General features: G+C 41.3%; 1 protein-coding gene across 1 annotated transcript in view; it reads left to right on the top strand.

The window, feature by feature from the left end:
• The window catches only part of SYNE2 (spectrin repeat containing nuclear envelope protein 2), a 1,843,566-nt gene that overhangs the window by 1,249,846 nt on the left and 579,997 nt on the right, over window positions 1-13,723 (top strand). The window contains exon 100 of the mRNA XM_078660317.1: window positions 1,801-1,983. Within this exon, the coding sequence (XP_078516443.1) occupies window positions 1,801-1,983 (183 nt within the window). The remainder of the gene's footprint in view (window positions 1-1,800; window positions 1,984-13,723) is intronic.

Here is a 13,723-nt window from a genome sequence, read left to right as displayed (position 1 = left end):
CCCATGCTGTAAACTCAGACAGCCTTTAATACCAGGAATCCTTTATATGTTTATGAGTTTTTATTTTGTGATTGTCCCTCTCTTCGGTTTGCACAAAGACCACATGCAGTCTGAAAGGTATCCTGTGCAAGGATACTTTGCATTCAGCACACAAGGTAGGGTTCCTGGACATATTAAAATCATTATTGTTTCTGTTTCTGAGCTGTTCCACAGACACCACAATGTCATTCATGTCTAGCTGCTGGCTGGAGTCTACATCCAGACCAAAGCTCACCTAGAAAACTAAAGACCAACTTGAATCATCTGATAACCTGGGTGGGGCTTTCTGGCGATAGTTTACCTATGAGCTTACACCCTCCTTTCACCAAAGATTCCCTAGGAACTGGGACAAGGGGTAGCCTCACCATGGTATACTTCATAATATTTATAGCATTCAGTCTGGCATATTTTTTCCTTTGAGAAAGGACTTCAAGCAAAGCTGCAATAATGAAACAGCAATCCACAGATTTCCAAGGACAAGTGTGAAGGCACAATCTTTTCTCTAGAGGATAACATTTTCCCTAGGTGGCCATGCTTTTTTCGAACTGCAGTACCTTATCTCATAAGTGTATAAATACATTTAGTCCCCAAGAAGGTGCTAAGACTGTTTAATGAATGCTTATTTTAATTTATGTACCTTAATATCATGCCTAGACTCTGTTCACCACTTCCAATTCATCCCACTTGAAACACACCTTCCCAAACGTGGACTAGGGCTGCTGCATGCTAATCTCATTCATTTCTTAGGAAATATTTGATTCTGGAATATATTGAGTTCCCCTCTGACTGTTCTTCTTGTCCTTACTTTCTCCACTTCATCTAGAACTCTGCTCTTCTGCCTCACGGACAACCTACTAAATTGATCATTGCTGATCATTGCAGGAGAAATTCACCAACATTATTTATAAATGGCTGCAAAAGCTTAAATTGAGCTAGAGGTGCACTGTCACAACCTATCTTTCCAGATGTTTTGCTCAGAACAAATATCAATTAAAATAATTCAGTTCAAAAACTGCTCCAAGATAGGAGTTTAGCTGATAAACATGAAGGCATACCTTGGATTGCGATAAAGTGAGCAGCCAGCTTACCACCCAGTCTTAACCAATCGTAGAAGTGCAGAAGATTGTACGCTATTTAGTTTGACAAGATCAAACCTTACAATCAAATAAAAAGCAATAATTGTTTATTTGTAAGCCCTTCTGTGGAATACAATGTGCAAAATGTAAGCTTTCTTAGAAAAGAACTTAGTTTCTGTACGTTCAATCAATTAAGTCAATTGATCAAACCATCATTTTATTCAGATTGTGATGCGTTCTTTCACCTTTTGGAATTTTCAGTAAAGTCAACCATCACATGTATTACACTATCTCATGCATAACACACTCAAAATTCTGAATTTTTCTTCTATACGATTTTCTTCCTTCTGTCTTGCTTGAATCACTTTGCATTAGCTTATGTTCTACAGTCACAGGATTTATACTATTTATCACACAGCAAAATAACTGAGGCCGCTTCATTCAAATGTATTAAAATTTCTTGTATGCACATTGTTAAATTGTTTCTTTTGGAGCAAGTAATTAGTTAATCATAATGTAGAAATTTCATTTTGAATTTATCTAAATAACAGACTACCAAGGATTGATTTTGTGGGCCTGAGTATTTTGTTTATCAAATTTTTATTTCAGTGCATAATGCTCTTTCATAGTTTGGGGTTTTAGTATGACTGACACATCAAGTCGATTTAATGATTTCACTTTACAGAATGTGTTAATGGAGATTGAACAGAAGGTATCCTCATTACTGGAAGATGGCAGTGACTGGCAGCGAGAAGATAGTGGAGGGACTCAGAAGGAAACGGAGGCATTGTCTGTAAAACTTAAGACTTTGAAGATCAGTTTGGTGAAGTTTCAAATGATGCTGCAGAACAAACCGAGTGATGAGCAGGTAGGTTTTGCTCTATTTTACTATAAAATGCTTTGGATAGCAAACATGTAATGTAGTTTGTTTGTTTTTCAAATTACACAGTATGCTCAAGTTTAGAATATTTTCATTTTCACTTCTTATTCTCAAGAAATTAGAGTCCATTAGTGATTAAATAATTACGTTTGGACTTTTTTAACAAGAGGTTTTCCTACCGTTATATATGTGTAATAGTCTAACTCCTTTCTGAGTTCCTTCTCCACAAATTCTAACATCTTGCTCCTAGCACCTTCAAGAATATTCCATCAATGCAGGTTTCCATGTGTTTGATTCCAATGATCCTTCTTTACACTATGTTGTCTTAGTATGAATTTGGTCTGAAATGCAAATCTGTGCCCCTCTGTTAATCAATAGTACACAGCCTTTGCTCACAAAGAAGCGCGATCATTTGTACGGAGGGCTTCGGGCAGGGGCACAGTGATAAGGATGAAATGGGATGAGTATCTCAGTGATTAAGGTTTTTCTATATGCTGACAAAAAGGACAACTCATAAATAATGTCAGCTTGCAGTCTTACAAGCTATCAACGCTCTGGCATGAGTTTGTGGACTGTTTGGGTAGCCCCTGGGACACTGATTCTCAAGTCTAACTGAGTAATTTTCAGGGTCGAAAGAGGTCTTTCTGAGTCTTGCTTTTATGACTCTTAGCCATAGTCTGAAAGAGAGGTATATGTGGTTTGATTGGTCATTTGATTATATGAGTGGTGTGAGGGTCAACTAAGTATGTGATTGGAAAGCTGCCAATGAGCCTAAGGTGACATTCCTCCTGTTCCATTTTTCTCAACAGTCCTTTAATTTTTTATGGGTCTAATTGCCCTGAAATACTGGTGCCCTGACGGGCCAGCACCTGCAGCACATAGACACACTACAGTGGTGTTGCAGACACTCCATATACAACACACAAAACCCTTGGCCGAGGAAGGGACCAGGCAGTAAAGTGCTAGCATACTGTTTTTCCTTTCTCAGTGTCTATTCAGACATATTCAGCTTATGCTACTGGGCTTATAATGTCTTATTTAGCATGCTGCTTTTGAACAGAATGTTAGCCCATTAGAAATTAGATTATGTATCTGTATTTGAATAGCTGGCTCTGCCCTTTTACCTACTAAGCTATTTAACCCGTGATTGCCTAGTAGAAAAGTGGGAGAAATTCAGGAACTAAATTGTATTTTGCAATTCACAAGGCTGCGAAGTGGTGCAATGAAATATGGGAACATCAGCCATTTATGGTTTTCCAGCCAACAGCATGTTTCACTGCAGGGTGTGTAGCTCTGCTTTTCACATTCACAACCACAGCAGACAAAGTGTTGCTGGATAAAAGGCCAGAAATGGCCAAAAGTGTAATATATGGCATAAAGCCATGTTCATTTCAAAATCTGCTTGTTGCAAACGTAAAACCAAAGTAAACTCTGCTCATGTAGTAAAACCAAAGTAAACTCTGCTCATGTATTTTGTGATGGTTCACGCTTTCATTCACATCATGCATTGACAATGGCAATCGATCTGCTTTTTAATTCGGGAAACTTTTTATACTGAGCTTTACAATATAATAAAGGTAAAACATGAACAGCTGCAGCATGACCTTCCCTAACACAAAAAACAAGTAACAGGTGGTAGCAGCAGAACACACAACAGACTAATTCCTCACAGGTGCAGGGCACATACAACAGATGTAGATTACACAGTAAAGAAGGAGTGAGGGGGGCTAATGGACTATTGTAAACAAACATAAACATACACAAAGCATGACATTCTTGAAAGAAACTGCGAAACCTCTTATGGAATTATGTACCTGTGTAGAAAGATGAACCCTTGTCTACTAGTATTGGATGCTTCATCAGTGGGTTCCATATCTGGCACAATGAAGCATTTACCACTTTTTTCTGATTGTACAGTCTCCTAGTTATTAGTTCCTTAATATGTGTATGCCTCTCATAAGAACATTGTTGTTCTCCTTTTGATAACCTGTCTGACTTATAATAAAAGTGTGTGGGGGTGAGCTAAAAAACAATTTGCTGATATCTCACTATCATAAAATAAAAACCAGGAAGGTTAAGCATCGGCCCTAGCTCCTCTTTCTGTGAATATATTTTGACACTCGGATATTGACCTTTTGGAATCAGACACCTTCCTCAGGACTACTGTTATTATATATTATATTATATATTATACTACTATATCAAATATTGTGAAACAGCCACTGATTCATAGGGCATGTTAATTAAGTGCTCTCAACCTAAACTTTCATTTTCATACGACTGTAATAAAAACCCTCTTTTTTCATGTAAATGGTACACCATGGGCTGTACTAGTGCAAATGGCCCTTCTTCAGAGGACAAGTAAAACTAGGGAGGGAAAAGGGAAAACCTTCTTAATCGTAGGACAGCCACTGATGGAAGGGGTATTTGAGCCTCAGTCTCTTGATGAAATAATCCCACTGTATTTTTGGGTGTTGACTTGAAGCATTGAGGGGGTGTAAACATCAGAAATACACTTCAGTTAGAGTGATAAAGTGGAGTTGAGGCAAATTTAAATAAATATGATTCAACATTTTCTTACCATCACTCGCAAGGTTAAGCCCCTTTTTCGCACTGACTTACGAGTATAACTCACTTTAGGTGACGGATCTTTGACACCGTTTTCGAGTCAGGGGCTATTTTATCATAATAAGTAAAGTCACAAATACAGTTCTGAGTTCAGTCAATGATGAGAATTTGGATCAGATTTAAAAGCTTTATTTCTCATTAAGAGATTAGAAAGAGTCTTTTTATTCTTTCATTCAGATTAGTTGATACATTCAAGTAAGTTTACAGAAATCTCATCACAAATGTATGGTTAGAGCAAATCATCAAATAGTGCATCACGTTCAAAGGATGAATACGCTATTCTAAAGAACAGGACCACAATGTGTGTTAGCAAAACTCATGAAGAGTTCTAGTTCAAAGAAACAGATTTAGATAAAAGGAGCATAAAGCTCAAAATTAAATCAAAGTAGCAGAACCTATGCTGGACTGCTTCAATATGTAGCACATTGGTGCATCGAGGGGTACCACATGGAGAAAGCATTACTAGTGAGCCGCAATAATGGTTCCAAACTGTCCAAATATCTGATAATGGGCAATTGGGCCCTCAGCTCGTGCCCATTTATAATCCGACAGGAAGCTATGATCTGGGAGCAGGTGGTCCCCCAGGTTATCCGTAGGGTGCCATACACTACCTCACTCCGCCTAAAATGGTTGCAGGGGTTCTGTCAAATTCAGGCAGTTATGGACAACTGTAAATGTCACAAAGGAGGGTGCTCGACAGCCGGTGATCTATTCGCTAACAGGACCTTCCTAATGTATGAGGAAGCAAAGGAATGGTAGCAATACCTGAAGGACACTTCCTACAGTACACCAAGATCACACATACGGACAAGAGAATGTAGCCCTCTTTCCCTGATGAACTGGAAGAGTCGCTCACACTGGCCCTCCTACTTAACTCAGGGTCAACTAGAGGCCTAATCTCTTGCATATATAAGGCCCTGAAAGAAGACCGCGTCATTGAGACGTCACAGATAAAAGACAGGTGGACTGCCTACTTGACAGTTCCCCTTATGGAAGGGAACTGGAAAAGGGTGTTTGCACAGGTCCAGGAGGCAGCTAGTGATGCTAGGTTTAAATTTACCCAGTTCCACTACTTACATCATACGTACTGGACCCCTCAGAGACTAGCTTGCTTCAACTCTACGTGCCCTTGCCACTGCCCCAGGTGCGGTTTAGACCCTGCCACTTACCTGCACTTAGACACACATCAGGTTACAAAGGTACTGGCATCAAATTATTCAGATACTCTGTGCCACCACAGCAGTCCGGATAGAGCATGCGGTTAAACACTGCCTTTTGGGGGTACTCCAGACACCAAAAAAGGAAAAACGCGCTAGACACAAATTTGCCCTCCGAGGTCTAGTTATGGCAAAAAGGCACATTGCAATACACTGGACTCAAACACTCCCTCCAAAATGTGGTACGTGGCAGTTAGATATGGGAGAGCAGGACCGGCTCCTCCATGTGTGCAGAGGAAGGTCACCCCACTGCTTTCTTGCGGCCTGAGAAGCAGAAACATAAAATTTTATTATAGATTGTATATTATAAATACCATTTTATGTTTCTGCTTCTCGCACTGCGAGAAAGCAGAAAGGGTTGGTTGGGGGCTGGCAGGTGGGTGGTCCTGCTCTAGGCAGGGGAGGAGTGGCTTGCCCACTGTTGCGGGCGCCGGCTGTTTGGTCGGCCCTTTGGGGGTGACCAAACCAGTCATGAGCACACTGCCTTTTCTCCATGTAGGCTGCATGCAGCCTACATGGAGAAAATGGCCTCCCATAGACACCTCGCTGGTCGGCATCCCGACCAATCACAACACTGCCCTTGCAGAGTTGTGATTGGCTTAGGGAGGGGAGGGAGGCTGCCTGCAGCTGCTTCCTATTGCAGAGAAGACAATGTGGGCCAGCGAAGGTAAGTTCACTTTTATTTTATTTTAATTTTAAAACCTCCCCCGCACGACCCCATCCCTGCGCGACCCCCTGACCTCCCCCTCCCTCGAGTCATGCCGGCTGCAACTGTGCGAGAGTGGGTGGTGGCAGAAGAAAGTCACCTAAAAATTGTAAGCATGGATTATCATGCTGAAGGCGATTTGGAGTACTGGCGGCACATACTGGAAGGATTGCAAGAGCCGACCCCACAACTGGAGTGAGTATAAGACACACAGATTATTAACACTGGACAAATTTTGAATATATATATATCACAGGTAAATGCATATAAATGATATATAGAAGATAGAGATTAAAATTACGCTGCTCTAACACCAATCAGGCAGAATAAGTGCACACTTTGCTTCTTTGCAGAACACTAACAACCTGGCAGTAGCAATGCAAGCTTCTCCCGCCTCACAGAAGGCCGCGTTCATAATCTTCAATTCCCTGCAGAACAAATTTAGAAGGGCAACTACTACAAGCCTTAATTTCTCACAGACTACATATAGTTAAGGCATGAATGACATGCAGGTTACAAACAGATCTCTGGAGCCGGTTCTGAATTCACTGAGAGGAATGTATAGGTGAATGAGTTAGTGAAAATACAAGATCTGACAATATTCTCACATTTTCCATACTGTTGCACTCACTGGAGTGGGAATAGTAATTTTTACCCCTACGCTATCCAATACTTTCCCTACTGTTGCACTCACTGGAGTGGGAATAGTAATTTTTACCCCTCCGCTATCCAACACTTTCCCTACTGTTGCACTCTGTGGAGTGGGAATAGTGATTTTTACCCATACTCTATCCAACACTTTTCCTACTATTGCACTCTCTGGAGTGGGAATAGTAACGTGTACCTCTACACTATCCAACACTTTCCCTACTGTTGCACTCACTGGAGTGGGAATAGTAATTTTTACCCCTACGCTATCCAACACTTTCCCTACTGTTGCACTCTCTGGCTTGGGAATAGTGATTTTTACCCATACTCTATCCAACACTTTTCCTACTGTTGCACTCTCTGGAGTGGGAATAGTAACTTGTACCTCTACGCTATCCAACACTTTCCCTACTGTTGCACTCACTGGAGTGGGAATAGTAATTTTTACCCTTCCGCTATCCACACTTTCCCTACTGTTGCACTCACTGGAGTGGGAATAGTGATTTGTACCCCTCTGCTATCCAACACTTTCCCTACTGTTGCACTCTAGAGTGGGAATAATAATTTTTACCCCTTCACTATCCATCACTTTTCCTACTGTTGCACTCTCTGGAGTGGGAACAGTAATTTTTACCTCTACGCTAGCCAACACTTTCCCTACTGTTTCACTCTCTGGAGTGGGAATAGTAATTTGTACCTCTACGCTATCCAGCACTTTTCCTCGCTATCCAGCACTTTTCCTACTGTTGCACTCACTGGAGTGGGAATAGTAATTTTTATCCCTCCGCTATCTAACACTTTCCCTACTGTTGCACTCTCCGGAGTGGGAATAGTGATTTTTACCCGTACTCCATCCAACACTTTTCCTACTGTTGCACTCTCTGAAGTGGGAATAGTAACTTGTACCTCTACGCTTTCCAACACTTTCCCTACTGTTGCACTCACTGGAGTGGGAATAGTAATTTTTACCCCTACGCTATCCAACACTTTCCCTACTGTTGCACTCACTGGAGTGGAAATAGTCATTTTAACCCTTCCGCTATCCACACTTTCCCTACTGTTGCACTCACTGGAGTGGGACTAGTAATTTTTACCCATCCACTATCCATCACTTTTCCTACTGTTGCACTCTCTGGAGTGGGAATAGTAATTTTTACCTCTACGCTAGCCAACACTTTCCCTGCTGTTTCACTCTCTGGAGTGGGAATAGTGATTTTTTTACCCCTGCGCGGATGTATGACGTTACAACGCATACTTTTACCACGCATACCTTTACAACGCGGTTTTTACCACGCACACCATTACAACGCATAGCGCTTAGAGGTGCTGGATAGTGGTAAGTATAATTTTCTATTCCAACTCCAGTCCCCGTGGACACTAGGGAAGGTGTTGGATAGAAAATGAAACGTATTCCCTATCCTAGAGCGCCCCCCAGCGCAATGAGTTGTAATGGTATCCGTGGTAATACCTGCGTTGTAATGGTAGTGCGTTGTAAAAATTTCGTTGTAAACGTTACATACCCCCCTGCGCTATCCACACTTTTCCTACTGTTGCACTCTCTGGAGTGGGAATGGTAATTTGTACCTCTACACTATCCAGCACTTTCCCTACTGTTGCATTCACTGGAGTGGGAATAGTAATTTTTACCCCTACGCTATCCAACACTTTCCCTACTGTTGCACTCACTGGAGTGGAAATAGTAATTTTTACCCTTCCGCTATCCACACTTTCCCTACTGTTGCACTTATTGGAGTGGGAAAAGTGATTTTAACTCCTCCGCTATCCAACACTTTCCCTACTGTTGCACTCTCTGGAGTGTGAATAGTCATTTTTACCCCTACACTATCCAACACTTTTCCTACTGTTGCACTCTCTGGAGTGGGAATAGTAATTTGTACCTCTACGCTATCCAGCACTTTTCCTACTGTTGCACTCACTGGAGTGGGAATAGTAATTTTTACCCCTCCGCTATCCAACACTTTCCCTACTGTTGCACTCTCTGGAGTGGGAATATTGATTTTCACCCATACTCTATCCAACACTTTTCCTACTGTTGCACTCTCTGGAGTGGGAATAGTAACTTGTACCTCTATGCTATCCAACACTTTCCCTGCTGTTGCACTCACTGGAGTGGGAATAGTAATTTTTACCCCTACGCTATCCAACACTTTCCCTACTGTTGCACTCACTGGAGTGGAAATAGTCATTTTAACCCTTCCCCTATCCACACTTTCCCTACTGTTGCACTCACTGGAGTGGGAATAGTAATTTGTACCCCTCCACTATCCATCACTTTTCCTACTGTTGCACTCTCTGGAGTGGGAATAGTAATTTTTACCTCTACACTAGCCAACACTTTCCCTACTGTTTCACTCTCTGTAGTGAGAATAGTGATTTTATTACCCCTACGCTATCCACACTTTTCCTACTGTTGCACTCTCTGGAGTGGGAATGGTAATTTGTACCTCTACGCTATCCAGCACTTTCCCTACTGTTGCATTCACTGGAGTGGGAATACTAATTTTTACCCCTACGCTATCCAACACTTTCCCTACTGTTGCACTCACTGGAGTGGAAATAGTAATTTTTACCCTTCCGCTATCCACACTTTCCCTACTGTTGCACTTATTGGAGTGGGACTAGTGATTTTTTCTCCTCCGCTATCCAACACGTTCCCTACTGTTGCACTCTCTGGAGTGGGAATATTGATTTTCACCCATAATCTATCCAACACTTTTCCTATTGTTGCACTCTCTGGAGTGGGAATAGTAACTTGTACCTCTACGCTATCCAACACTTTCCCTACTGTTGCACTCACTGGAGTGGGAATAGTAATTTTTACCCCTATGCTATCCAACACTTTCCCTACTGTTGCACTCACTGGAGTGGAAATAGTCATTTTAACCCTTCCCCTATCCACACTTTCCCTACTGTTGCACTCACTGGAGTGGGAATAGTAATGTTTACCCCTCCACTATCCATCACTTATCCTACTGTTGCGCTCTCTGGAGTGGGAATAGTAATTTTTACCTCTACACTAGCCAACACTTTCCCTACTGTTTCACTCTCTGGAGAGAGAATAGTGATTTTTTTACCCCTACGCTATCCACACTTTTCCTACTGTTGCACTCTCTGGAGTGGGAATGGTAATTTGTACCTCTACGCTATCCAGCACTTTCCCTACTGTTGCATTCACTGGAGTGGGACTAGTAATTTTTACTCCTACGCTATCCAGCACTTTCCCTTCTGTTGCACTCTCGGGATTGAGTGTAGTAATTTTTACCTCTACGCTAGCCAACACTTTCCCTCTGTTGCTTTCACTGGAATGGGAATAGTAAATTTTACTTCTACACTATCCAACGCTTTCCCTACTGTTTTACTCTCTGGAGTGGGAATAGTCATTTTTACCCCTACTCCATCCAATACTTTCCCTACTGTTGCACTCACTGGAGTAGGAATAGTAATTTTTACCTCTCCGCTATCCAATATTTTCCCTAATGTTTCAGTTAATGTAGTGTAAAATGTATTTTAAAAAGATTAAAAATCTTACAATATTTTAATTTATTATATATATATATATTTTTTGATGTTATTGGTGTGTGTGTATATATATATGTATTTATAATTTTTAATATGTTTCTAACAATTTATTGTTTAATAAAATTATTATATATTAATATTATTAAGTAAATATATATTATATTTTATATATATGTATGTTTACATTTTTTTTACATTATATGTAATACTAATAATTTTAAACATTTCTGTGTCTTTTTAATTACATGCATTATTTCCTTTATTTTACATTATTTTTTAAACATAAGAAAAAACTATATTTTTAACAATGATATTTTAGTCAACAATATTTTTTACAATATTTTTGTACTTACCAATATGTAGATAGGACTTCGATATTCTGGACATCGATATTTTTGCATCGATATATTTTTATGGGGATATTTTGATGTCGATATTCTGTCAGTGATCCCAAATAATCTACATCACTTGCTGCAATACGAAACATAGCACTTCCAGAAGAGATTAGAATATTGGAGATAGGGTCACAGTTCACTCCCTATATCTTGTAGGCATACGGACATATATTACTCAGGAATCAAAAGAATCACTCAAGTGAGGAAGAACATTGTGGTGCTAGATGATGGAACACTGTGGAGCATGGGTAGACTATCCAAGTGCCCCGTAACGATCCACCCTGGACAAAAGGAACCAACAGGTTCCAGAGTCACTGTTACCAGTTGTCTAATACCAGATCCATTAGTTTCAGGACGAGGCCTGCATGGTTTAAAGATTACGCTATTGAATGAGTTACTGTATGTTCCAATCTATATTAATACCCTGTCAGCATTGTGATAAGGTCACCCTTTTTCTATCATCATCCCTAGGGTGTGAATTGTTTAGATACTATCTTAATGTTTTAACCTGTTACTGTTTAAAGGGGGACATGTGTTATAACTACCTGCCGTTTAATATTCTTATTTTACCCACTATCCGCCATTTGTAGTATTTCCTTATCTTTACCCTCCCTGCCCTATTAACTTTTCCCTCATCCTCCTCTCCTTCACCACCCCGTGTTCCACTGTTAATGGAATGTCCGGCGCCTACCTTGGAATGTTAGAGTCACATTCTTTTTGTATTTCAAGAGGATCGATCTAAAATAGTTGCACATGCCTGCAAGGTAATGTTACTAGAGTGTATGATACTGAATGTTTGTTCTGTTAGTGTATGATTTAAGTGCTCATCGGCCTTTTTCTAATTCACGTTTGATTGACTTTTTCATTGGAAGATTAGTTTTTCACATCTTGTGTGCCTTCTGAGTATGCTGTTTCATATAATGCTGGGAGACGCGGTCCAACTTTGATCGAGAATGTGGTGTAATATTCTGGCAGGAAACCATCAGTCCCAGGGGAATTTCCAAGAGGTAGACCTTGCAAGACCCGCTAGATTCCCTGGAGCATTGATTATTTCCAGTGGTACAGAATACATTTCAAATGGTTTTATAAATCTGGCAAATAATCGGCTAGGTTTATCACATTCGTTATGTATCATCGATAAATATATGGAGTAATCATGGCATCAGAGCAAATCAGTTATGTTGCAGTGATCATTTCGAAAGAGTTGAAGTTCTTCACTGCGCATAGGAAATATTGGCAATTGTGTTTCTAAGGTGCGGTTTTTGTCTCTATACATTGTAAGTCATTAATAAGTGTTTGAAGTATTCATATTGTATATTTTATGCATTGTCACTGTGTCACAACCTTAAAGGTCTCCCATTTAGTCATCAAAGAGGATGAGATATGTGTTTGAAAGGGTGGCACACGCATCCAAAGGAATAGGAGGAATGATTCTATTGAAGGCAACTTCAGCTAACTGGGGATTATGGCCAGAGAGCAGTTTAAAATAGTACAAGAGAGTGATAATCCGGGAGTGTAAATCCGATGTGCATATAATTATGTCTAGGCAGAAATTAATATTGTGTATGGGTGAATAGTAGAAATATTCACGGTGCACAGGATGATGGTTTCGCAAGATGTCGATTACCTTCCTATGGTATAGTCAGATGTTCAACGTGTTGGCGTTCTAAATTCCTGTCAATTGAGGCAGTGAAGGAAAGGATCTATCCAATTGTGTATGTGAACATAACAGTTACAATTTCCCCTCAGAAGCAATCAATCAATCAGGAGTTTGTTAAGCACGACTACTCACCCGTATGGTCTCAAGGCCCTGGGGGTGGGGGGTGCAGAATCCATTCCATCAAGGAAGGGGTCTGTCGAAGAGCCAGGTTTTGAGGTTTAATGAGAAGATGGGGAGCGATGTTGTCTGTCTGAGGTGGCGCGGAAGGGTGTTCCAGGCTTTGGCCGCGAAGAAGGAGTAGAAGCGGCCTCCCGATCTGGTCTTTCTGTGTGGGGGACCACGGCATAGGAGAGTTAGGCTGATCATAGGGTCCTTTGGGGTGCGTGGAATTTAAGTCGGCTGTTTAGGTATGCTAGTCGGGTGCCATGGAGGGCCTTGTGTGCATGGGTGAGTATCTTGAAGGTGATTCTAGCCTCGACGGAGAGCCAGTGGAGTGTGTGCAGGTGCTGGGAGATGTGACAGAGTCTTGGCAGGTTGAGGATCAGTCTTGCGGCAGCGTTCTGGATGTTTTGTAGCTTGCGGGTGAGGTCTTTGTATATTCTGGTGTAGAGTGCATTGCCGTAGTCGAGTCTGCTGGTGACCAAGGCATGAGTGACGGTCTTTCTGTGTTTGAAGGGGATTCATTTGAAGGTCTTATGAAGGAGGCGGAGGGTGTGGGAGCAGGAAGACGAGACGGAGTTGATCTGGCGGTCCATTTTGAGCTCGGAGTCTAGGATGATTCCCAGGCTGCGTACGTGGTCCGTGGGGGTTGGGGGGGTTTCCAAGGGCGGGGGGCCACCAGGTGTTGCTACAGGCATGAAGGTTTGGGCCCATGAGGAGTACTTCTGTTTTGTTGGTGTTTAGTTGTAGGCAGCTGTTATTCATCCATTTGGCG

Source organism: Lissotriton helveticus, chromosome 9 (assembly GCF_964261635.1).
Source record: "Lissotriton helveticus chromosome 9, aLisHel1.1, whole genome shotgun sequence".
Classification (NCBI taxonomy): domain Eukaryota; kingdom Metazoa; phylum Chordata; class Amphibia; order Caudata; family Salamandridae; genus Lissotriton; species Lissotriton helveticus.
This window is presented reverse-complemented; position numbering and strand designations above follow the sequence as displayed.